The 24,640-nt window shown below is 40.4% G+C and overlaps 3 protein-coding genes across 7 annotated transcripts in view; 1 reads left to right on the forward strand and 2 right to left on the reverse strand.

Annotated features, from left to right (window-relative positions):
• Nucleotides 1–64: 64 nt before the first annotated feature.
• Nucleotides 65–20,649, reverse strand: nadka (NAD kinase a). The gene is made up of 12 exons (XM_063889278.1): nt 20,515–20,649; nt 19,578–19,759; nt 11,992–12,075; nt 6,215–6,344; nt 6,012–6,120; nt 5,840–5,925; nt 5,647–5,749; nt 5,418–5,560; nt 4,463–4,555; nt 3,871–4,035; nt 3,305–3,387; nt 65–2,843 (listed from the first exon to the last, which is right to left on the reverse strand). The coding sequence occupies exons 2-12, from the start codon at nt 19,733–19,735 to the stop codon at nt 2,696–2,698; spliced, it is 1,302 nt and encodes a 433-aa protein (XP_063745348.1). The 5' UTR covers nt 19,736–19,759; nt 20,515–20,649; the 3' UTR covers nt 65–2,695.
• Nucleotides 16,148–18,422, forward strand: LOC134868254 (keratin, type I cytoskeletal 10-like). 2 transcript variants are annotated; one of them, XM_063889253.1, is made up of 4 exons: nt 16,148–17,101; nt 17,256–17,538; nt 17,672–18,013; nt 18,117–18,422. In XM_063889253.1, the coding sequence occupies exons 1-4, from the start codon at nt 16,533–16,535 to the stop codon at nt 18,393–18,395; spliced, it is 1,473 nt and encodes a 490-aa protein (XP_063745323.1). In that variant the 5' UTR covers nt 16,148–16,532; the 3' UTR covers nt 18,396–18,422. The 2 variants fall into 2 exon arrangements, with proteins under 2 accessions (XP_063745323.1, XP_063745316.1); XM_063889246.1 differs by having other exon boundaries at nt 17,672–18,422.
• A 1,396-nt stretch (nt 20,650–22,045) lies between the features above and the next one.
• gnb1a (guanine nucleotide binding protein (G protein), beta polypeptide 1a) overlaps nt 22,046–24,640 on the reverse strand; it is a 31,894-nt gene continuing 29,299 nt past the window's right edge. For all 4 annotated transcript variants that reach the window (XM_063912593.1, XM_063912674.1, XM_063912844.1 and 1 more), the window contains exon 11: nt 22,046–24,272. The gene's annotated coding sequence lies outside the window, so the exon portion shown is untranslated. The remainder of the gene's footprint in view (nt 24,273–24,640) is intronic.

Here is a 24,640-nt window from a genome sequence, read left to right on the forward strand (position 1 = left end):
CCTGAGGACTGGCTCCAGGTGTAACGCAAGTTGGATCAAACATGAGGATACACACGTCCTGGTATAACTTTCTCTCCGTTTATTAAAGTGCTCTGGAAAAAGAAGTAGCAGGATTCATTTTAGAAACATTAAGAAAATTAACAATACAAAAGTCTGAGTTACAAAATGAGAGAAGAGAGAAAATGATTCGTAGAAAAGAGATGTCACTTTTTGCACAACTCGGGTTGGGAGGGAATTAACAGCCCGACATTGGAAATGACCCGTTAGCATAATGTGTTGAGAGATGTGGATTTAATAATTATATCTAAAAAATTAAGACTACATTTTTTTAATAAGCTTTGGCTCCTTTTGAATCTACAAGTACATCTGACCAATCACAAGCTAGTTAAAATTTGGAAAATCAAAACTGCTAAAAAATGTCCACAAAAAAAACTACTGAGGAACGTGTTAGTGTAAAAAAGTAGCAAATAGATTTATTTTCAGCAATGACACATTGTAAACGGGTTAATAAACATAAAGACTTTACAAAATACATCTTATTCAAGCGTCATGTATTTACACAGTTAGGAATGATTGCCTTTTAGAGCTCGGTTGGTCCCCTTGAGTTACACCAGATGACACCACTGTCTGTTGAGCCAATTTACACTCTGACATCTTATGGGAACAGATATGTAAGGTAGGCCACCTCAAAGACGGCGCAGCAGCAGACAAACTGACCCAAAAATCTGAAATTGGAATTCCTCAACACACACACAGACCATTAAAACCCCCCCAGAGCCCACAGTCTATAAAACCTACAGAGATCAGCTATGGCTTAGACGTCATTTTAAAAACCAGGCGTTAGAAAGACACTGAAGACATGGGAGCTGTGGTCTGTTTGCCTGGAATGACTATCACCTCGTATTTTCCCACGTCAGCCAGCGCATTGACTGCATGACTGTGGGACACACACACACTTTAGAACCGTCAATGCGCTGCAGACAACAAAGACAACCTGTAGTTTCAATGAAAATGCACAAATCCCATCCGTGCACGTGTGTGATTACATCATCACCCTGATGTAAACCTTGGATAATTAGAAGATATCTGTACAGCAATGATACCAGTGTTTAAGGCACAGTCCGTACACCTGGGCCAGTTTTGCCCAATATGTACGTAAATCTGTTTCCCAGGATGCACCGAAATATAGTGTAAGACAACGTTTGTCTTGGCATTTCATCCTGATTGGATAAACAGATATTGTGAAAGTTTGACTCAACATTTCTTTCTTTTTTGAGAGCTGTGACTGATCCTTAATTTGTACTGAGAGCACTAGCTTCTTTGTTTATAAAGTAATGTGTCCCTGCCGTCCCTCTTCAAGACTAAAAAGTGCTAAGACAGACCAACAACAGTATTGCAATAACTCTCTTCAACAACTGACCTTCAGAGTTTCAGTCCAAGGTCATCCCAAAGTTGCTTTTACATCTTATTTCAATTTAAAAATCTACATGGCCCAAGATATACAAACTGCTTTTTGATTTCCAAAAGGCCAGTTTGCACAGCATACAGATGGAAACACGTTGGAACAATCCTGGACAGACAGCGGGGCCAAACTCCATTCAAAAGTCCATCGATTTAATGTGCTCTCATATCAGAAAATGACCTCATATATGAAAGTATGTAAAGTATTCTACAGACTCATAAATATGCTACATACTGCTAACATACAAGCTCAGGGAGGTTACTTCTGTGAGCCTGGTTCTCTGAGTAGAGTGTTTAAGGCGTATGCACATTTAATCTCAGTGGAGCAATGGTCCAATACATTGTGAAATATATTTTCAGGAGTAATTTAAATGCAATTAATTTTCTCCTAATTTTATTTCATATCTTTTAATTGTATGTATTTTTTTTTTATTATAGATTGTTTTATTTCTAAATTCCCTTTTTCCAGAGTCTGTTATTGTAGTTTTTAAAATGTTACTATTTAGGGTGTAGCTGTCAATCACATGCATCCAGCCGCTTGGAGGACTCATTATGCCAGCTCCTGTTGGCTAAAAGAAAACAAACTTCTCGTCACAGAGTTATTTAAGTAAGCCAGTTAGCTGCTGCCATTAGCAATGGAATTTTTACTTTGATGCTGAGTGATTAACAACAATTGCTAGCCAGCCTAGTGACTTAGCTAGAAGAATTTGTAGGCTGTTGAGGTTATTTTCTGTGTTCATTTAACATGCCTTTGACATTATTGCTGCTAACTAACAGGAGCTAGCTGGTTACATTTGGTAGCTTTAATTCCTTAAGGAGGATTGGCTGAGCTCCACTGTCACATAAAAAAACCCAGACATTTGAAAAAAGGCTTTTGGAAAAATAAATGCTGCACTGAAATAGAGTGTCCCACACTGCGGGGGTCCTGTGCTGAGGATCTATTTGTTCATGCACATCCTACGTTCACCAAATACAGGCAGGCGTGGATGGAGGGAGAACATGGAAACCTTGAGCATAAGACTTCCCGTGTCAAAATACTGCGACTGTATATAACGAAGTAGAAAGGTCTACAAGATTAAGAGCAACATCATTTCGATAGACTGTTTGAAGGGAGTTTGGAGAGCCCTTCAATCCATAAAAAAAAGAAAAGAAAAGGGCACAGAGCGAGGTCGAGCTAATAACCGACACTGAGGGCTCCTTGACACTGAGGAAGACCTTGAGGACGCCTCGTGCCTCAGGACTCTTCGTCCTCCGAGCTGAGGTAGTTCTGCTTCTTCCTTACGTTCCAGTGCAAACACTGGGCCAGGCTCTCGAACCAATCATTGACCGGGTCCCGGAAACAGATGGAGGGAACGGGGAAGCAGGAAGTGGTGATGGTAATACTGGAAAGTAAAAGGAAAAAAGAAAAACTCATAAACAATTTCACAATAACTGCAGGCGCTGAAGAAAGAAAAAGTCCAGGTACGTGTAATGATTCACCAGAAAGAGGAGGTGTGGACATCAGTAACTTCCCTCTGAAGCAACAATGGGGGTTTGTTTCAGTGTCAATGACTCGGACTGACTGGCAGCTCATTTGGAGAACCAGGAAGCTGATTATCACCAGAGGAGTTACATAAAGGAAGAACCTGGACCTGACGCTCAGGGACTCTCCGGGCCCCGGGCCGCTAAGCTGGTTGACGAGGTTACACAACAAAGCCTGCCAGTGTCGAGGCTGCGGCCTGCCAGCTAAACTTATTATCCATTACGCAGTCTCTGGGTTTGGTTTTGCTTCACTAACTCAGTGTCAGCCTTAGTGTGTGTGTGTGTGTGTGTGTTTAATGACTAGCTCGGTATTTGGACTTACCTGTCTCCGTGACAGATCTCTTGTCTCTTCCGTCCGTCAAATGACACCCAGGCTGTGTTTCTGGCATCGCGTGACAGCATTATCTAACAAGAAGAGCATTTTTTACAGTTTTAGTTTACAAATTTGACTTGCCACGTGTTCTTTCTTAAATCACACACTTTGATTTATTTTGGTATAAATCCTTTGGGATCTCAGCCTGTAAAATGCATTTTTCTTTAAACAAATGCAGAAAATAATAAATGGAATTACATTTAATTAGAGCAACTTACAATAAGTGCAATAAACCATTAAGATAAAACTAAGAAAAGCAAGAAAAATGCAGATGTGTTTCCTTTGAATAAGCCAAACCATTGTAGTCTGGTGCATTAACTTCAAATGGGCCAAACCAAAGTGAAAAAAATGTGGGTTTATGAGTCGAAACGGACTATTCAGTCTGCGATTAAAAGATGTTATAGATTCAAACTTCAGTTATACTCCAATAATTATAGTCCAGAGGTGTGGGATCTTTATCTAACTCTAACTTAGGTAAACATGCGAGTTGTACTTCCTGGAGTGAGAGTAAGTACCTTGAGTTCCACCCCGGCAGGCACCACGATGGGTCTGAAGGAGAGGGAGTGGGGGCAGATGGGGGTGATCATGATGGCCGGGACGTTGGGATGGATCATGGATGCTCCTGCTGCCACTGCGTACGCTGTACTTCCTGTGGGGGTGGACACTATCACACCTGAGGAGACACAGACACCGGAGGGGGAGTTAAGGCATGATAAATAAAATACTAACTTAAAATGGCACAAAAACACACTTTATTTAAAAGAAGTCCTCAAGACAGCTAAAGAAGATTGAGGAGAGATCACTCTGAATATTATTTCGATTTAAAAAAAAACCTCCTAATTGTTTCATGACTCATTTAGAAGGCAATGTTTGCATCAACTTTCCAACAGGAAGTGAACATTGGACACCAAATATATATACAGTGTGAATCAACAAAAAAAACACATTGTTTTCTGCTGACTGTCAGGTTGGGGCTGTCTGACCGGTTTCTCTCAGAGTATTTAAACACTCTGGCAGCCTGAGGTGATTTGAGCGCGAGTACTGGACTTGTTTAAACAGTGTGTAACTCCATGTGAGAGTCACGGCTTATCTCTCACTCACCGTCTCCTGCACTGTGGTGATGAGGTGTCCGTCCAGGAAGAGGTCCACGTTGGAGAGGTATGAGGACGGCCCTCTGTCCACCACCACCTCGTTCAGCACCTGAAACACACACACACACACACACACACACGCTGGCATTAACCAACACTGGTCTGAACTGGAGGAGACCCTCCTCACCCTGTCAGTAGAAACACCTGTGGGAGACTGTTAACCTCACACCTGCATTCAGATCGTCTCTCTGACTGTGTTTACTGCTGCGGTTCTTTAACAACAGGTTCACAGCCCCGAGGCCTCGGGGTGACGAGACGTGTCATTAAGATGACTCAATATGTGTAAGCTGTTTTTACCTGACTGTCAATGGTAAATACACTGCGTTTATACACAGCTTTTCTACGGCGACCGCTCAAAACACTTCAGAATCAGAATCAGCTGCAACACGTGTGAGCATTCACCCATTCAAAGCCAAAAGAGTCAAAGTCCACTTTATTGTCAAAGTTTCCACATGTGTTATACATACAGAAAATTGAAAACCATTTTTCAAACAAGATGCTGCCTGTTCAGATATTAAGACACACACACCGTTCGTATGCAGTTTTGGTTACGGTATGTCGCCTAAGGACACTTTGACATATCTAGGGACAAATCCGGGGATTGAACTTCACTTGGTGGATGAGTGGCACTGCCCCGGAGCATCCTGGTGCGATTAATCACCAAACATTTCTTAAGAAGGACTCTCATTGGCTGCTACCACAGAAGCAGTTATTAATGTTTTGTGTGATTTAGTTTGAGTTTAGGAGAGCCAGTCCTCTACCAGGGCTGGTCCCTCAAAATAAACTAAAATGACTAGAAATGTGTATTTTTTTATCTTGCCCAGGAGAGTGGGAAAATTAATGTTTGGCTCAAGCTCAAAGTGTTTTTGTTTATGCGTTATACAGAAGTGATATAAGCTTGACATATTTACCTGATACTGCACGCTTTTCCGGCTGCTCTCCGAGTCCCCATTGGTCAGGATGATGCCCTTCTCGTCCAATCTCGCCTTCTTCTCCCAGTTCTCTTTAAGCACCCGGACTTTCAAGCGACTGCGCAGGACGATGGCAGCATTACCTAAATAGGAAACATGTTTTATAGTCTTTTGCATATGAAAGATGGAGCACGGTGTTCAAAGAGAGCTTAGAGAAACATTTGAGTACCTTCGATAACTTGGTCGACCTGAGACTGGTAGGTGTCAAATTTAAACGGTGTCAGGAAACCCAGGGAGCCCAGGTGGAAGGCCATAACTGGTGGAACACTTTCCTACGAATTAACAAAGAGGTTAGGGTCAGAGGACTGTCACACCAGAAATTGCAAACAAAACAAAAACCACACAATGTCAGTAGTGAATACCTGAAAAAGGGAAGAGGCATACAGCAAAGTTCCGTCTCCACCAAGACAGATGATGAAGTCCACGCGATTGGAGATGTCATCGAGATCTGAGAAATAAACAAAGACAATACACCTTGTAAATAAAGATCCAGTCTTTGATGTACAGTGTCCTGAGGATGGCTGGTTCTCATACCGTCTCTGAAAGTGCAGAATTTCTTAATAATGGCCCCAAAGTTTTCATCGTCTGATATGGCGGGATCCTCCAGAACTTTCTTTTCCACATAAACAATCATGTCCTTCACCTATAAGAACCAAACAGAAACAAGATAAGGACCTGACAGCGAGGACTGTGAATAATCATCATCAGATATGCTGTGGGTAAACACGTGGCCACACCTCGGTGAGGAATATGCAGAGCTCCTTGAAAGGCTGAAGCAGACTGGCATCTCTTATCTTCTTGATGACAAGGACACTTTTTGGCGGCTTGTTCCATGTCAGTTTCTGGCTGGCGGGGTCCTGAATGTGCCTGAAAACAAACATCTACGTAAATACAGATCCGAGCGCTGAGCCTCCGAACAGCTGTTATTTAACCAAAGCATCATCACAACCAGGACTGCTTAAAGACATCCAATTAGAGCCACCAGATTAGAGACCCTGTGTTGTCTGATGGCCTTCACCTTGTCTCAACCCCCCCACACAGGGTCAGGGATATAATTGGAACCATGTTTCCAGAAAGACAACATAAAGGTACAAATGTGAGAGGAAGAAAGAGCATTAAAAAACTAGCCAAACTAATCAAGACTTAACTAAAAGCAGGAAGCATGGAAATCTGACCTCCCGGAGGCTGATATAGACCGAGACCACTAATATTGAAACTAGTGGAAAAAAATAAAGCTGTAAATAGGCGAACAAAAGCAGAGTCTGATGGTGGCTCTGGTTTGCGTCACACAAATTGGTCCGTTACTGATCGACTGATCACATGTAGAGAATATTGTGCTATGACATGGCAGTTTTACTGGCAAAACCAGCACACACTCTCCCATTAACTTTCAAATATGATTTTCCACTCCTCTTGGTTCCTTGCTGGTTGAGGAACATTCCAGGACAACAGATCAGAGATGAGACCAGTGATTCCAAAACACACAACAACTATCATTAAAAAATATCCTGTTGCTCTGTCAACTCAACAAGTATCAAAGACACCAAATCCAACCAACACAAAATACCACAAACTAATAATACAAATATTTTATAAGCACTTTTACAGGTGCTCAAAGTCGCTTGGCAAAGGTACATAAAAAAAGACAACTAATAAATAAAGTAAAAGTCACATTAAAATCGAGCAATATAACAACAACCACACATTAAAAGCCCATTTGAAGAAAACTAATGGCCACAGGTTTTTCCCCAGGTGATAATTACCAGTATCAGATTCCCTCCTAATGCACAGGCCATTGTGTCAACCCCTTGCAGTGTTTCCACTTTTTTTTAAAAAGGGAGGTAAACATACTGCTAGAATCGTAAAAAAACACTTCCTAAATTGAGTGAACCTCATTAACCGTGGAATTACCGGGAGATGGGCAGGCCTGGTTTCAAACACAAAACCCAATCAAAACTTCATTAGCATTTGAAACGGTGACAAGCTGTGATCTATTCATGGACAGTTTCTGTTCTGACCACCTGAAAGCATCCACACCCCGGACCTTCCTCGTCCTTTCATCAGCCCCGCTCTGTGCAGACAACAGGGCCATGCAGCCTGCGATAACAATTCAACTGAATCCAGATTTCAGTCCAACCCTGTGCACTCAGGACAAATCAGCAGCAAAACAAAGCCAAGCATGGTGGCAATTATATTTATCAAACACGTGTTGAGAAACTTCAGTTAAATTGTACAATCATGAGACAAAATGGAGATATGTGAAATTGGATAAGCTATCTGATGCTTTAGAAGAAGACACAAAACAGAACGTCTTTACAATATATCTTTCCATCACATCTAAAGAGTGCATTTATTATATAAAAAAACATTAATAAGCTATAAATATCATTTAAAAAATCTAAACTAAGCAAGTCTACTTAAAATAGGTCCCAAAAATGTATTTCAGCATTCTTAACATTAGTTTAAATTAGGTAAAAGAGAAGCCAAGCTTTGACATATTTGATTAACAACTGCTGCCTAAAGCTCTTAGAAGCTGTCAGGAAAGAGGCTCTCACCATTTCCACACTTTGTTGTCGTTGTTGTTGCCGGATGAATCCTGCAGTACGCTCTGGTTAAACTTCATGACTGTACACATGTAGGCAAGGATGCTGCCTCAGGTTGGAGAATGGGGCTGTGTCTCACAGCTCAGCTCATTCTTCCTTTAACAACTTCCTCTGTTGCCACACATTGTAGAAAAAGCAGCTATAGAGCAACCGGGTTGGTTTAACTTCTGGCGGTGTAGCTGTGCCGGCTGTGCGAAAGGCAGAGCGAGGCGGAGAGTGTCTCCATGCGCAGCAGGATCAACTAACTACCCCCTCGAGCTGAGTCCTCCCCGGCTATATTTGTCCCCCAGACTTAACACTAAAGCTTCCAGGAGCATTCTGCTGCCGAGGTAAAGCTCTCCCTCATCTTTAAAGTTGACTTCATCTCGGCACACGCCCACTCTGCTGTGTTTAACCCCGCCCACCTCATAGGGAAAGGGCTTCCTTATTGGATGGGTGTGATTTACTGAAACACAACAATGACATGCTGTTCCTTGAAACTGGAATATCCACTGTAAGGACGGGATTTAAAGTCAACAAGCCATCTCAAATATGACCAGCTTCTCACATCCTGAAACAAAAATGTCACGTTCTATTTTTCTACAGTCATCCAAGAAGAGTTCATAAATGGTATTGCATTGGGTTTGTTGTTGGTCCTAAAAATAAATGATGTTTTTTTTATTTTATGTAAAGCCAGAAAAACTCCCTTTTTATTGCATGACCCATTTTCAAGAGACCTGGAGGAAGGGGAAGTGCAAGGAAAAATATCTCGACATGTGGGTAAATGATTTAATTATCCGTAGTGGGAATACAACAGGATGTAATTGTGCCTCCTAATGTCCAACCTCTGTCCGCATCATAACTTAGAATTAACTCGTTCACTGCTTCCACGGTCTGCAAGCTGCTTTTGTACTCTCACAAGCAATATCACCTCAAACAATAGTACACACAGGGATGCAGCAGAGCTAGTGTTATACTATTCCAATATTCACTTCCAAATCCAAAGAATGCGCCTGTGGTTTTCAATGGAAACACTTTGGTAATTGAGATAGCATAAAATAAATAACTCATATAACACAGTTTCCATAAGGCTGGCTCTAAAAAGCTTTCCATTGTTTGTCCAGTGTTTCCTTTCAGGGTGTGTTCAGGGTGTTTTCAGGGTGTCAGGGAACTTTGGGTAGGTTGAGATTCTGTTGGTAGTTGATGAACAAGTGCTCTCCGAGACTTAAGGTCAAAAGCAATACTCAACAAATAACAACAATGAGTATCAGGACCACACCCCCCCCCCCCCCCCCCCCCACAGAGAAGAAGAGAAGGGTTTTTTGGAACAGCATTCCTCTGTGGAACCAGGTCTTTCTAAATGCGACTACTACAGCCTTACCTTTATTTTGGAGTAAAGATAGCCTGGTAATGCTACTTTTAACCCGTCTATAGCAGCTTAACGAGACCTAATCCGTCACTTACTGCTGCCTGAAACAAACAGTGCTGGGGGCCACTTATGTGACGGATAGAGTCAAGGGGCCAGCAGTCTGACAAGGCTCTGTCAGGTCAACTACAAGAGTGCTTAAATAACACAGCAGGCTGACTCACTGCGTAGATGTATGTGACAGTTCAGCAGGTGGACAGAATAACAGGAACATCTTTCTATGTACATATAACGCAATCCAAATGCTCTGCAACACTTGAACCCCCATGCAGTGTTTAAAAACATAAATTGTGTTATAGTATAGCTTTGCATCTGCAGGAACCTTTCTTTTAGAATACCTCAAGCAATTTCAAGAAAAACGTCTGGGAAAGATAGTCAGTAAGATCCCTTTGCCAAAGTACTTATTCTTCTGTTGGATAGAAATGCAAAGTTTTATTAGAGCGACACATTTCCTTGTTGCTTTGGATCTTGATACAGTTATGCAACAATATTTTGTCCTGTAAAATGTTTTAGGGCTGCCAGTTAGCACAAACCTTGGCTTCAATATTTCTCTTCTGACTACGACACAAGTGTACAAAACAACATATGTGGCGTTGCCATGCTGTGCGCAACAGCTTTTTCGCAAACTCTGAAGTTACAGAAGAGGATGTTAAGAAATTTTCGGTTGAAGACCGGGTTCATGAGGTAAATAGCTGCTTGTAACACCACTAGTTTAGAAGAAGAGTGACACGTTTTTGTTTACTTTTGGAGACAAAAGAAAATTAGAAAACGTAGTTCCTTTTCATGTTCTCTTCTGATTGAATGATTTGATTAACACTTACGGAGCTACGTGCTAATGTAGTTAGCAGGGGTCTGAGGTATTGGCTCAAAACTTGAACCCAGGTTACCTGAACTTTATGTTGTCCAAATAAAAGTTTGAAAGATGAGACACATTAGCCGTGTCTCAATTCAACGGCCGCATCCTTCGGAAGCTGCATTCGTAGACAGCTTGCGTGACTTCCCCTGAGAGAAGGCTGTCCCAATAAAAAAAATAAAAAGACAAGACTCCTCCGAATGCGGCCCACTTTTCCCGGATTTGGAGGATACATCTGATGTATCCTCCGCGGTCTACCATATCCCAGGATGCAATGCGCACTGGTGACGAGGGAGTTTTATTCAAATTAAATAGCGTTCAGGTCTCTGCAGCAGGGTGGATTTAAAAGCAGCAGCAAGCACAGGAATCACTGAATGTGGATAAAAATAAACAACTTGATAAACACACTTCTGTTGGTATTTGTTTTACTGCTGGTTTCACTGAAGGATTTGCTCTGTGTTAGTGATGGAAGTTCTCATAATAGAAGACATGAAGCTGCAGAGGGATGATGGATATATTCTTTCCTCTACTTAAAGATTAGATGAAAATAAAAAAATAACTTAAATATTAATTGTTAAATATAGTAAAAGTAAATAACAGTGGAATAATAGCATATCTCTAGCTCATTAAACAGTCTTAAATTCTGTTCTAATTATATTAATAGGTTTAGGGGAAGAAGGAGAATATAAACAGTTTTAAACCCCAGCTAGATAATAACATTAGAAAACTAATATGGTTAAGAATCAATCTATACAACATGCTTTTGTTGCGTAGTTAAACAAACATATATGTATTAACAAAGATAAAGACTTATTTTAAATAGGAAATGATATGATTAAATGACACCAGCTATATATACATCATTTACTTGTTAACTAACTAAAGTAACATTACTGGAGGCCAAAGGAACAGCTTCATCTTTATTCTATTTTTTCATCGCCGGCAGTAATCTCCAATAAATGGTTCAACAAAAAAACTAAATGTAAAGTTTCTGATCCTCTTCAGCTGAGTTTGGTTGTTAAGTAACTTGCTATCAAGCTTCTGGAGCACAACCGAACAGCTCGTATCACGTGACATAAACAGGAGGTGCTCGGTAACTAAACCGTCTCATTTTGTAGGCCGCTCGGTCCAGCCTACCCGATCTATGTCGGCTGGGTCTTCCGTTGACCGGGTAGGCTGGGTCTTCCGAAGCACGCGGCCATTGAATTGAGACACGGCTATTGACTTTGAGTAGAAAGGAATCTTGTTGTTACAGATAAATGAAACGATGTGTAAAGCGTTAATTTGACAGTCAGTTTGTTGATCACAGCTTCTGCTAGCAATCGTTGTGAGAACTAGTACTGTTGGTATGTATTTCTATTAAAACAAACTCAAACAAGTTTGAGTGAGCTTCACTATTTTATGTAACAACAGAAAAATAAGTGTCACCTGACAGCTGGCCGTTCAGGTCCAAATGGTTTGAAGAAAAGCTTTAAAATAACAACTGACAGAAATAATGTTGCACAACAAGACCCGAAACAACACCAAGTGGCTGTGTTTATTTGTAGTGCTGCACAGACTCATGCATGTTCACGGATATGTGTCTTGGACATAAAAGGACAAGCTTACAAACACTACTTATAATGTAAAAGCCATGTGGTAGGCAGAACTTACATTACTGTGTGAGGATTCTGGAGCATGCAGGCCTTGGGGCCGAATGTGGTCACAGGGCTTGGTCCATGAAGGGACTGATTCCTCCTGAAAGAGAGACGACAAGGGCAACATTCAGGTTAGAGAAAGACAAATGCTGTCAGGGAAGTATGCACACTGTAGCCTAAACAATTCGTTCACGAAAGTGCCCGCTATTTAAACAGGAACACGTTCTAATTTCCTCTTTATGAACACTTTATAATCAGTAAATATCACTTTCATTTAAGGACAAAAAGAGAAGTGACATTTGATTAAAATGGTGGTGCTACCTCAGTTCTTATATTCCAATATTTATAAATAAAACGTTTTTTTCGAGACTTGACCAGCAGATTTATTCCTTTTTATGGTGTAACAAGAGGGCACGTATTAGAAGAGTAGTTCTTCAACTCCCCAAGTCTGAAGGGGGCCTGGCACTGCCTAATCTCCGCCAATATCATTGGGCATGTAATATTAATAAGCTTCTTTTTTGGAACATTAATTTGGCACAGGGAGAACGCCCTCGGAGGGCCCAGATGGAGGCGTCCTCTTCGGGTGTCTCACTTTGGTCGGTGGTATGTTCTCAATCACTTTTCCCAATTAAAAAAGTTGCCCAGAATCCGATTGCAAAATAATCATTTTAAAGATTTGGGGTCAGTTTAGGAGGCAGTGTGGCTTACATGCGTCATCAGGTCTAGCCCCAGTCTATCGCAACCACCTTTTCTTCCCGTCATTCTCGGATCCAGTCTTCCTGACTTGGTCAAACAAAGGCCTGCGCTCTATTAATGACCTTTATCTTGGTGGTCTCTTCTCATCGTTTGCAGATTTAGCCAACAAATTTGATCTTCCAAGTTCCCATTTGTTCCGATTTTGTCAGATCAGGCACTTTGTGGAAAAGAAATACCCCCAATTTCCAGGCTGACCACCTGATTCGATGATTGATTCTTTCCTATCACTTAAGACCGATTCAAGGAGGCTCACCTCCATTATATATGATAACATTTTAAAGATAAATCCTACTTGCTTACATTCACTTAAGGTTGTATGGGACCAGGACCTCGGGATTAACATGTCAGATGATCAGTGGGGACATATCAAAGGTTCAAAGGTTTTATTTGTCATATGCACAGCAGATACAGCGTACATGTTGGCAATGAAAATCTTATGTCCCATGCTCCTCCAACAACTCAACATACATAGTGCAAAAATTAGAAAAGAAAATATATACAATAACAACAATAAGGATGTAAAGATGTCAAATATATACATATGTAGAATAAACTGTAATTATTTAAATAAACTGTACAGTAATTTATATACTTTACACTGTCGTTTGAGGAGGTATAGACAGATGCATATATTACGTATAAACAGATATTTGTGGCAGATGTGTATAATATATATGTGTACTATAAACAGATGTGAGTAGACATTCACAGAGCTCAGGAGTTCAGCAGTCTTATAGCCTGTGGTATAAAACTGTCTCTGAGTCTGGTGGTCTTGGTCCGGATGCTGCGGTACCGTCTGCCAGACGGCAGCAGACAGAACAGACTGTTGCTGGGGTGATGGGGGTCCTTTATTATCCTACCGGCCTTCTTCCTACACCGCTGGGTGTAGAGGTCCTGGTACACACCTCTTCTATATTTGCAAGGCATAGTTTACTGCAGTACAAGATTTTGCACAGAGTACATTTTACTCATGCAAAACTGGCTAGGATGTGTCCCAACAGGTCTGACGCATGCAATAGGTGTAAACAATCTCCGGCTGACTACATGCACATGTTTTGGTCGTGCCCTTAACTATCAGAGTTCTGGTCTGCAATATTTGGTTCACTCAGGATGGTCTTAGGTGAGACAGTGGACCCTAGCCCCCTCGCTGTCCTTTTCGGAATTCCTTTGTTGCCCAATGCACCCATTACCACACAACGAGTTATGGATTCACCACTCTGCTTGCTAGGAGGCTTATTCTCCTTAAATGGATACATCCCTCTCATCCCACCCATAATAGCTGGATACACGAAATCTTGTATTGCGTCAGGCTTGAAAGGATTAGGTTCTCCCTTAGAGGCTCCCTGACGACGTTCCATAAAACCTGGCAGCCTTGTTTTATTTGTTTCCTTTATTTGTTTTTGTTGTTATTTCCTTGTCCTCTTGTCCTCTCCCCCCCGCCCCTGTATGTATGTGTGAATGAGATTGCGGGGTAATGGGGTTTTTGGTGTTTTAACATTTGTATTAGAAAATCACAGTATTTTACATTTAATGTCCAGAAAATATCAGTTTGCTATCTGTGCAAAAACTAATAAAAACATTTGTAAAAAAAAAAAAGAAAAAAAGAGAAGTGACAGACATTTAGAGAAAGAGTCTGAGCCTCGGGATTTCCAAGATTCAATTCATCACATGCAGACACGAGCTTATTTGATACAATGTGTCTCAATCTATCTATCCAAAAGATTAAAGAACATTTAACGCTGTGACCTTTGGTGCTGAGTAATGAAGCCCATTCTGTGTCACGACTATTCACATTTCCGGGGAATGGTGATAATGCATTGTGAAATGTTTTAAAAAACACTTTTATCTAATCTGTCTGCATTGCAAACAATGTCTGTAAATGATGCAAAAAAGACTACGGTTTAAATATCGATTAACAGTTAACAGTTGGGGGCTGTCGCAGTTCCTTTTCACAGGAATTCAAAGCCAATAAGTAACCTTATAGAAATATGGAGACAGAGAATCACTTCAACCTGTTTATCATTACATACTGTAGATTAGATGAAGTTATTTAAAATGAATCTGCAGCAGAGCGAGAGGTGCAGCATGCTGGCAGCAAAGTATTTGACACTTTTGATGTTTGAAAGGCAGCCATTGAAGTAAAAAATATTGATTCAGCTATGGTTGCAAAGTCAAACTTTTCTTATCCATAACTGATGGCTAACAGCCTTAGAGAGCACTACGCACAGCACAGCCTGTCTTCTAGACTTTGTTAAAACAATATGATTATCAGTGGGGAAAGGTCGATGACCCTGAGCTGCGCTACATGACTGCCACTGTCTACAGAAGCCTTTATGCTCCGTCCCACTACTCAGCCCACAAATCCTCTTAGTCTGAATCTGAGGATTCACCATCTGCTGTTGACTGCCTCGTAATGCCGCGTTCTTTAATATTCTCATTTTAACAGTAAATGAAACGACTTTGATGTGAAGGGTGTTGCTCACTGAGGATTATTATTATAAATAAGAATCTGAGTTTAATCCTCTTTCAGCTTTATGTTTTGGGTTTGGACAGAGACAGTCTCCCATTGGCTGATAATGCTGCTCAGTGTCCATCATGTATGACAGGGGGAAACTGTTTAGGAATTGTATTTACAGGGACAATGCAATTCAACTTATTTCCAATGCAAAGCTAATGTTAAACTCATGGCACTTTAACATGTACAATGGCGTTCAACTATACGGCTTTTGATATGATCAAGCCAAAATAAACTAGAAATATTATCATCCAATACAATTTAAATACTACAAATAACCAATGCACATATACACAAATACCTTGTTAATTTACATTTGGGTAAATTTCATTAAATAAAATGGGTTAAGCTCATGTAGAACTGTAATTCTTAATGAAGTACTGTGTAGCTGCAGAAACAAACATATCCTACGAACGGTAAATTGGCTATGAGTGGAACAGATTCCATATAAGATTGATGCAAAATAAGAATTCATTTTTTAATCCCAAACTGGGAGATGTTGTGTTGCCGCAGCATAACACAATACAAGGCATTGAAAATGATTAGAAATAAAAAGAAGAAATAAACAATGCTCAAGTGCAGACATCTCAAAGAAGAAATAGAAATAGAAATAAAAAAATAGTTGGGAAAAGATGTCTTAAATGTTTTGTTTTGGGATAGGACAAAAAATGGAAACAACAAAATATAAAATAACCTTAAATGTGATGACCAGGGAAGCTTTGTGCACTAGTTCTTTTGAATGAAGTTCAAAAGAGTTCAACAGGAAACCCACTTCCCCTAATGTTAGTTTGTTAATAGCCACTGCCCTTTTATCAACATGTCACTAAAAATGATCAGCTTCCTCTTCCAATTGTTAAACAGTTGTTTGTTTATTTATATCCACAACAACAGCTTTCTGTTACAGTTTTTCTCGATTGCTAAGACACAAAACCCAGTACTCTAAACCAAATGACCAGTTGCCTAAACACATTTAGTAAAACTACCCCCCATTTGCCACAACCAAAAACACAATTCACCTGTAGACACTGTTCACAAAACCCATCCCCTTTTTCTCAAAACTCTAAACACATTTTGCCTTGCTAAAACACATTTAGCATATATCTCTGCTCAAATATGCATTGTGAAGCTCATGTGATGCAAAATGCCACACACAGTCAGCAAAACCTGAACACAATGAACACACCTGGTGTAATTCAGTAAACACAACGACTCATAATTGAAAACACCTATTGCAAATGATGTGACCACACCTATATAAGTCAGTTTGCTGAAGGTTCCAAACAAAAATGGATGATCAAGGAAGAAGAAGAGGAGTTCGTGCCAGAGGAGGGAGAGGAGTTCGTGCCAGAGGAGGGAGAGGAGTTCGTGCCAGAGGAGGGAGAGGAGTTTTTGTCAGAGGAGGGAGAGGAGCAGGCCAAGGAGGGAGAGGAGCAGGTCAAGGAGGTAGAGGAGCGGGCCAAGGAGGGAGAGGAGCAGGTCAAGGAGGTAGAGGAGCGGGCCAAGGAGGGAGAGGAGCAGGTCAAGGAGGTAGAGGAGCGGGCCAAGGAGGGAGAGGAGCAGGTCAAGGAGGTAGAGGAGCGGGCCAAGGAGGGAGAGGAGCAGGTCAAGGAGGTAGAGGAGCGGGCCAAGGAGGGAGAGGAGCAGGTCAAGGAGGTAGAGGAGCAGGCCAAGGAGGGAGAGGAGAAGGAGGGCGAGCAAGACAACGCATCTTCATCACAGATGAAATGAGAGCAACGGTCATTGACCACGTCATTGTCCACGGCATGACAATGACCGAAGCTGGACAACGAGTCCAACCAAACCTAAGCCGATTCTCAGTGGCCACCATTATTCGGGCCTTCAGAGAACACAACAGGTACTGTATGTACTATTTTTTTAGTCACTACACTAGATGTTTACAGTATACAGTAGTATAGTGGAGTGCACCTACATACAGACAAGTGCAATAATGGTTACAGTAAAAGTGTGTACTGCAAGGACCATTTCTGACCAAATGACTGTTTCTCTAGAGTTGAAAGATTGCCATATGCAGGTGGGAGGGCTTCCAGATTCACACCAGCCCAAGAGGTCGTCATTGTGGATATGGTTCGGGAGAACAATGTGCTGAGACTACGGGAGATACGGGAGAGGATCATTGGTGACAATATGAACTTTCCGAACATTGACGATGTTAGCCTGACAACCATAGACAGAGTCCTCAAGCGCCAGAGAGTACGCATGAAGCAGGCCTATAGGGTACCCTTTGAGCGCAACTCTGACAGAATAAAGCACCTCCGTCACCAGTATGTGCAAGTAAGTACAGTAAAATCTATGTACACGGTGGCCTACAGTACTTACATGTAACATACAATACTATACTATCGTACTGTAATGTGCTGTATTGACTGTCTTTCTGAACACCTGAAAACGCTATTTGTTTCCACAGAGGATCTTCGAGTTGGAGTCCATGGCCAGACCCCATGAATTTATATTTGTGGATGAGGCTGGCTTCAACCTCACAAAAAGGAGGAGGAGAGGCCGTAACATCATAGGACAGAGAGCTATCGTTGATGTGCCCGGCCAACGTGGAGGAAACATCACCCTCTGCGCTGCCATGAGTTCTAGAGGGCTTCTCCACCGGCATGCTGAACTTGGTGCCTACAACACTGAGCGTCTCCTCACCTTCCTAGGAGAGCTCAGAGAAGTTTTGCATGACCATGACCACCCGAACGACCAGCAGAATCCTGGGCCGGCTGATCTTCCCATATATGTCATCTTCTGGGACAATGTTAGTTTCCATCGCAGCATCCAGGTCAGAGAGTGGTTTAACATCAACCAGCAATTTATTAATGTGTGTCTGCCACCCTACTCTCCATTCCTAAACCCAATAGAAGAGTTCTTCTCATCATGGCGGTGGAAGGTCTATGACCGCCAACCGTACACCAGAGAGAACCTTCTCAGGGCTATGGACCTGGCCTGTGATGATGTGGCTGTGGAGGCGTTCCAAGGCTGGGTGCGGCATGCCAGGGCATTCTTCCCACGATGTTTGGCTATGGACAATATTGCCTGTGACGTGGATGAGGTACTGTGGCCCGACCCAGTCCGACGACGTGATGCCGCCCAATGATTGCAGTGTCAACATACTGTGTCAATTTACATGTACAACGTAGGCCTAATAAAAGAGATCGCACCCTGAACATTGTGTTTTCAATTGTTACTGTACTTTATCTATTGTGTGTAATGGATCCTCCATGGAGTTTACAGTACTCATTTTCTGCATTACGTTGTGATATTACTGCATTTTATGTATTATTCATTATTCCTATGAAATGCACAAATCTATAGTAAATGCCCAATACATATTTGAGAATAAATAAGGGTTGCTCAAATGCATCCTGGCAGTTGTGAAACTGTAAAAAAAGAAGTCTCACACTGAAAATGGTGTTTTCAATTTTTTGGGTAACGTGGTTAATGATGCTCAGTAGTGTTTACATTTTTGCAGGCCTTGAGTGGTATTGTGGTGTCAAAGTTTGCTTTTGAGCATATGAGCCACTGTTTAGGTGTGATGGGTTGGTTTTGAGCATATGAGCAACTGTTTTGGTGTGATGGGTTGGTTTTGAGCATATGAGCAACTGTTTTGGTGTGATGGGTTGGTTTTGAAAAGAGACTGTGAGGTTGTGTGTACGTAGCTTTAGAAAAGTGTTTTGTGTTTAGAGTTTTGTGAAAAGTGAGGGCAGTATCACAAAATGTGTTTAAGCAATAGAGAAAAACTGTAATGTCAAAAATATTAGTGCCATTGCCATATTAGGATTTTCAAACTCAATAGCATTGGATCTGTAGGAGTTTATTTCAACATCCTGGACAAATGTAATGTTGGATCTGTAGGAGTTTATTTCAACATCCTGGACAAATGTAATGTTGGATCTGTAGGAGTTTATTTCAACATCCTGGACAAATGTAATGTTGGATCTGTAGGAGTTTATTTCAACATCCTGGACAAATGTAATGTAAGACTGACATTTCGTTTCCTCACCAATATTGGGACAGTCCTGATTGGTACTTTAAAGGCATGTTAACAGCTTTGAGCAAGAGCAGCTTTACTCATATTACAGAGTAAATACCTTAGGTAACTGTATGAATGTATGGTATATAATGCACTTACTACAATTTGGATATTGCGATTTCAATAAAATGTCGATTAATTGTGCATCTCAACTGTCTAAAAACAAGCAGGTGTAATGCATGGTGTAGTACAGATGGCAATGTTGTTAACATTCTTGTGACATAGGGCTCAAAGCATAACAACAAGCGCGTCCTCATGCTCCATGTGTGGGCCCCTGTTCCAAACCTACCTGCTGTAGTCAGAGGAGCTGCTGGCGGAGGATGTGCTCAGGCTGCGGGTCTTCTTGTTGCTGCGCCGCGCCAGGCTGCGTGCCTTCACCTCCCCTCCGTCACAGCTGGAGCAGCAGTACGGGGCAGCTTCCACTCGCACCTCTTCTCCACCGTCCATCTCACACAGCCGGGCTGCAAGGGCCTGACAGACAGGCACGTCAATCATTAATGAGGCGCGAGTCAAATATAAACAGGCATCCAAATATTAGCCAACTCAAGCCCAGGCCAAACTCCATCGGAAAAATGCGTAGTTTAATTCAAACTTCATTGAAATGACACACCTTTTCCGAACAGTATTTGGCATATAATATGCATTGATAAATAACCGTCGGTCTGTTATTCGGCACATACTAAATCCACCATTTTGCAAAATTCGCCTTTTTATATCGGTTTAATAACATACCATCGCCAAACTGACGTTACACAAAGTGATAACAGGGTCAGTTGAAAGTTTTTCTGAGTATATATCGAATTTAAATTAACGTGATGAAAGTTCGACTGAAATTAATGTTTCAAACTGAGAAACTCTTTAAATAATGCTAAAGTCAGATATGAAGCAGGACAGGTTCGTCAGGTTAGTCAGCTGGATGAATGGCCAACATAGCTTGTTACAGTTTAATCATTATAATTTGGCAACCTGAGGCAAGCAGTCCCGTTGTCGACTGAGTTAACAAGCCTAGTAAGTTAAACATTCACCCACAGTTTAATTGATAAACAACGTTAGCAACAACACGACCTAAACTGATATTCATGAGTGTTAAACGGATGAATGGTGCTTACAAGTATCCACCGTGAGCTAACCTTAACTAAGCTAGTTTTCAGCTAGTTAGCGAGCTAAGCTAGTTAACCACGCTCAACACACAGCGTAATATCATTCACTTCTGAGGCCAACAATACCTTTTACCCACAGCGCTAGAGGCGACGACTCAAATGCACAGCGGAGGAAAGAGCCACTGGGTTCAGAGCCTCGCCATTACTTATTAGATAACAAAAAGGTTACACAATCTTACTTTGCAGGAGAGCTGTCAACGGTCAGCCCATCACTTCCTGGTACGGACCGACCAATCACAGGCCCTCTCAGCGGCGACGTCATGTTGGACGACTTACCAGGCAGAGTAGAGCGCCAGATAAAAACCCTTTCATTGTTACAGAGGCACAAATAATTCTAAGATTACATTATAATAATATAAACTCATTCAAAATGCCTTAATAGTAAGCCCTTTAATAAACTATATCAAAGCCTAATTTTGGGGGGTTCCCTTGTTTGCAATGTTATAATATGTATATGGTACAAACAGAGGTTTTCTCATGCTTCATGTATTTACCTATAGCTCATATTTTTGTATATCATTCTATATTTAAAATGTAGGAATGCTTATTGTGTGCTTTTGTATATTGATATACAATATTGTATATTGTTCAACATGTTCAACATGTCAAAACATCCCAAAGGGGCAATTGAAGAAATGCAATCTAGACAGTGATGCAATGGGACAAAATTTGCATGGCCAACATTAACTTGCTTGGCAGACCTAAGGCAAACATGAGGTGCTGGCCCCCTCATGCCTTTTAGGAATCTGACCTAAGGCCTTGGGCCATTTTTTCTCTTTGTTAAAGTATCTTTAGCGCTCTAACCCACTTTAAGTTCTTGTCACCCAAATCTGCAGTAATGTGGGGGCGTACAGTAAGTAAGTGATTGCCCAATCAGTAAACAACAGAATAAGAGGGCCACTGTGTGGATCGCTGCACACAGTCTATTCATTCATTGTTTTCCACTTACATTACGCATGTACCAACATTTTGGATTATGCAGGGTATTACATTTATTAAGCATTTCAATTCACATGACAGATGTGACCTTATGTTTTGGTGCAGATTGAGCTGTCATAGTTAACTTTTTATCACAGAACCTACTTTAGTCAAATTATAGGATAAACTTTGTAAGTAAATATTTAAAGTAAAGTTTTTGATGTTCATCATTTAACATGCAGTATTATTGCTGGAATAAAAGTCTTGACATATCATTTATAGCTTGACATAAAATACACCAGGACAGTACTTGAGTAAATGTACTCCGTTATATGTGATCACTGACAATGCAAAATCAAACATATTTTTTATTTTGCTTAAACAGAAAGTTTACATTATATTTAAAATCATTAATTTCAGTGAGGTAATTATATAAATATTTTAATCATTCGTTGTAATTTATACTTATGTCCAGTAGGTGGCCACAAAGGTCAGGAAGTATTTTAAGGAGAGGTTTTAGATTTGTTTTAAATTAATTATGAAGCTTTTCTGAGTGCATTGACGGACGTGGTCCGCAGTTTTTATTACGTGTAAGTATTTTCAACCTTTATACTCTGTTTCTAACAATATGCCAAGAGCAAATACACTTTGTGCAAATGACTGTACAGAGAAGCCAAGCTGATTCAACAGTGGATAAGAAATTGTTTATTTGACTTGAACATAATTACAAGGAAACCAAACAGTCTGCAACATTCTAGCTTCAGTGGCAACCGCTCTAAGTGAATCACACTCAACACAGTAGGTCATCTCAAACTGCTTTTTATTACATCTTAAATAACAGTACATTTTAATATAGTTTCTATCTTGCATCCAGCTTTCGGTTGTACACTGACTGACTTTAAAATTAAATACAAAAGGTGAAAAGGGAACAGTGGGGGTGCAGAGCTCTACAGTTATTTGATGGAGAAAGAGAGAAAAGGAAAGGGAATTTAATTAATTTTTAATATTTTTTATTTCATTTTATTTTTTGCCAACTCCAGGCCTAACGCACAATTACAGCACATTTTTTGTACAGAATGTCGCAGAGAAAAAACAGAATGGAAAAAATGTCACTACTGCTAAAGAAAGAGCGTCTCTGTTTACAAGGAGAAGGGGAACAACAGAAAATTCTGCCATTCAGATGCTGCAAGATTTTTTTTTTCATTTTTTATTAAAGGACAGAAAAAAACCTGTTATAAAATGTTTTTCTTTGTGGAATTTTTGTTTGCTACAGAAGGAATGACAATTTATTTGTTCCGTTTGAGATTGTGTATGTTTCGGTGAATGAATGTACGTATGCATGTGTACAATTTTAAACATTTACGTTACTTCTTAAATTTGTGGAATCCCTCCCAAGTATGGACCGAGTAACCGTTTATGTTGCAGGGTTTGCTTCTCAAGTGCATAGCTTTGACATTTTAGTTGAATCATGTATGCACGGAGTAGCCAAAAAGAAAAGAAAAAAAAAAGGAAAAAAGAAAAATATAAATACCATTGTATTGATATATTCAACAGGTTATTTTCTTAAAGAAAAACATCAAAGGACTTAATTCCATATGCACCTTTTTAAGCAATTCTACAGCATGCGATTCTAAGAGATAACCCACCCATGGCAGACAACCAAAATCTTTTTTTTTTTTCGTTTTTAACTTAAAAAGTTTCAATATCATTATTTTCAAACATTGATTTATACAACATGTCATTCACAGAGTAGTAACTGCATTTCCAAGCACGGAATGGGCACCTCTGTTAAAAGAGAAACGTCCGGATTGCAACCGGGCTAAAGTGGAGGTACTCCCTAACCCGACCAAATCACATCACCGGTCCCAACCACGGGCAACAGAAACCGGGAAAAAAACCCACTAAATTAAAAGGAGAAAAAAAAAAAGAATAAAAAAAGAGGGGCGGGTGGATTATGGTCCGATGGGTTAATCTTCATTTATTTATTCTACACTGTCGCCAGACAAAAAAGGTGTAAGAATGGTTAAAATGGTTGTTGTTTTTTTTGTAGTTTTTCGTTTTAAAAACGAGCATTCATTATCATAAACAGCATGTGCTTGGTTAGTTTACTTTTTTTTCCTTTAGACATTATTCTATATATGCAAAGTTTAATTTTTGTGCAAACAAAGATTTTTGTGGACTACACTGGAGAAAAACAAACAGTAAAAGTATCAGGGGGCTAAATATACAGAAGGGCCAGAAGTGGCTCGAGGACTCCCTGTTGAAGCTCAATTCTCTCGCTTTGTTCTCCAGTGGGATAAAGCTGGATTTAAAATGTCGTGATTTTCTAGTATTCAACTTAAAAACATTCTCTAAAATGTGTAAAGACTAGGAAATAAAACAAAGCTTTGATCCTCATTTTAAACATTACCTGACAGTTTGCTGATCTACTTCTCTTCGACAAAAAAGGAATAATGAAAACAATAAAAGAAACATGGCCAAAAAGCTATTAAGAGTTAGATCACTGTCATGTAATAACCTTCACTCAGAGCTGTGTGTAATGAGGACACGTTTGTTTGGTGGTGGTGGTGGCGGCGGCAGCGGTGGGGTGTTTGTATTTTCACTTACTACAATACCAGACCATGGTGATGGAGGAATGCACAATTTCCCCCTCCGTTTCCATTTTGAAAACCACTAAATTCCTCAAACCTTTTTTTTCTGTTTTTGTGTGTGTAGCTGAATGACTGACAGACAATTGTGCTCTTTTAAATGAGAAGGAGAGAAAGAGAGAATTTTTGCCCTTGATAGTTTTTTGGGGTGTTTGGAGTCAGTATCATGGTGTTTTTTGAAAAGATTGGATATGCAATAAAATTGAACATTGTGATGTTGGAATGGTCTTCCACTCAACTTTGGAGTCCAGATGCCATCTGCAAACAAAAAAAACACACGAGTTACTCTCAACCTTCATTACAACCTACCAGATAAAGGTAAAATCATCATGTTGCTTTTATCAAGATTGGTTAATACAAATATCCACAAAACTCAAACTATAACTGCTCACATTTATATAAAATGTGCGACCTAGTGAAAAATGAAAAGGCTGATCAGGCAGAAACAGGCACTGCATGGTAAAAAACAATAATAACAATTGCATCATGTGCAGTTGGGTCTGGGCAATATATATATAAATATTATACTGATTAATGAAATTACGCAAGGTTGTTTTAACCTGCTTAGGCCTTATAACTAAATTACTGATGATTATTAATGAAAATTCTCAGTGTAAACATTTCTG

Source organism: Eleginops maclovinus, chromosome 1, assembly GCF_036324505.1.
Source record: "Eleginops maclovinus isolate JMC-PN-2008 ecotype Puerto Natales chromosome 1, JC_Emac_rtc_rv5, whole genome shotgun sequence".
In the NCBI taxonomy this organism is placed as follows: Eukaryota; Metazoa; Chordata; class Actinopteri; order Perciformes; family Eleginopidae; genus Eleginops; species Eleginops maclovinus.

What these genes read in the sequence shown, in the direction of transcription:
- nadka (XM_063889278.1), bottom strand. Translation starts at nt 19,735, where the DNA reads ATGGACGGTGGAGAAGAGGTGCGAGTGGAAGCTGCCCCGTACTGCTGC. An exon ending in ACCTCATCACCACAGTGCAG is followed by an intron (nt 4,036 to 4,462) that starts GAGACGGTGAGT and finishes GGTGTCTGTGTC; the next exon opens with TCCTCAGGTGTGATAGTGTC. An exon ending in GAGATCTGTCACGGAGACAG is followed by an intron (nt 2,844 to 3,304) that starts GTAAGTCCAAAT and finishes TTTACTTTCCAG; the next exon opens with TATTACCATCACCACTTCCT.
- LOC134868254 (XM_063889246.1), top strand. Translation starts at nt 16,533, where the DNA reads ATGGATGATCAAGGAAGAAGAAGAGGAGTTCGTGCCAGAGGAGGGAGA. An exon ending in GCCTTCAGAGAACACAACAG is followed by an intron (nt 17,102 to 17,255) that starts GTACTGTATGTA and finishes CTGTTTCTCTAG; the next exon opens with AGTTGAAAGATTGCCATATG. An exon ending in TCCGTCACCAGTATGTGCAA is followed by an intron (nt 17,539 to 17,671) that starts GTAAGTACAGTA and finishes TTGTTTCCACAG; the next exon opens with AGGATCTTCGAGTTGGAGTC.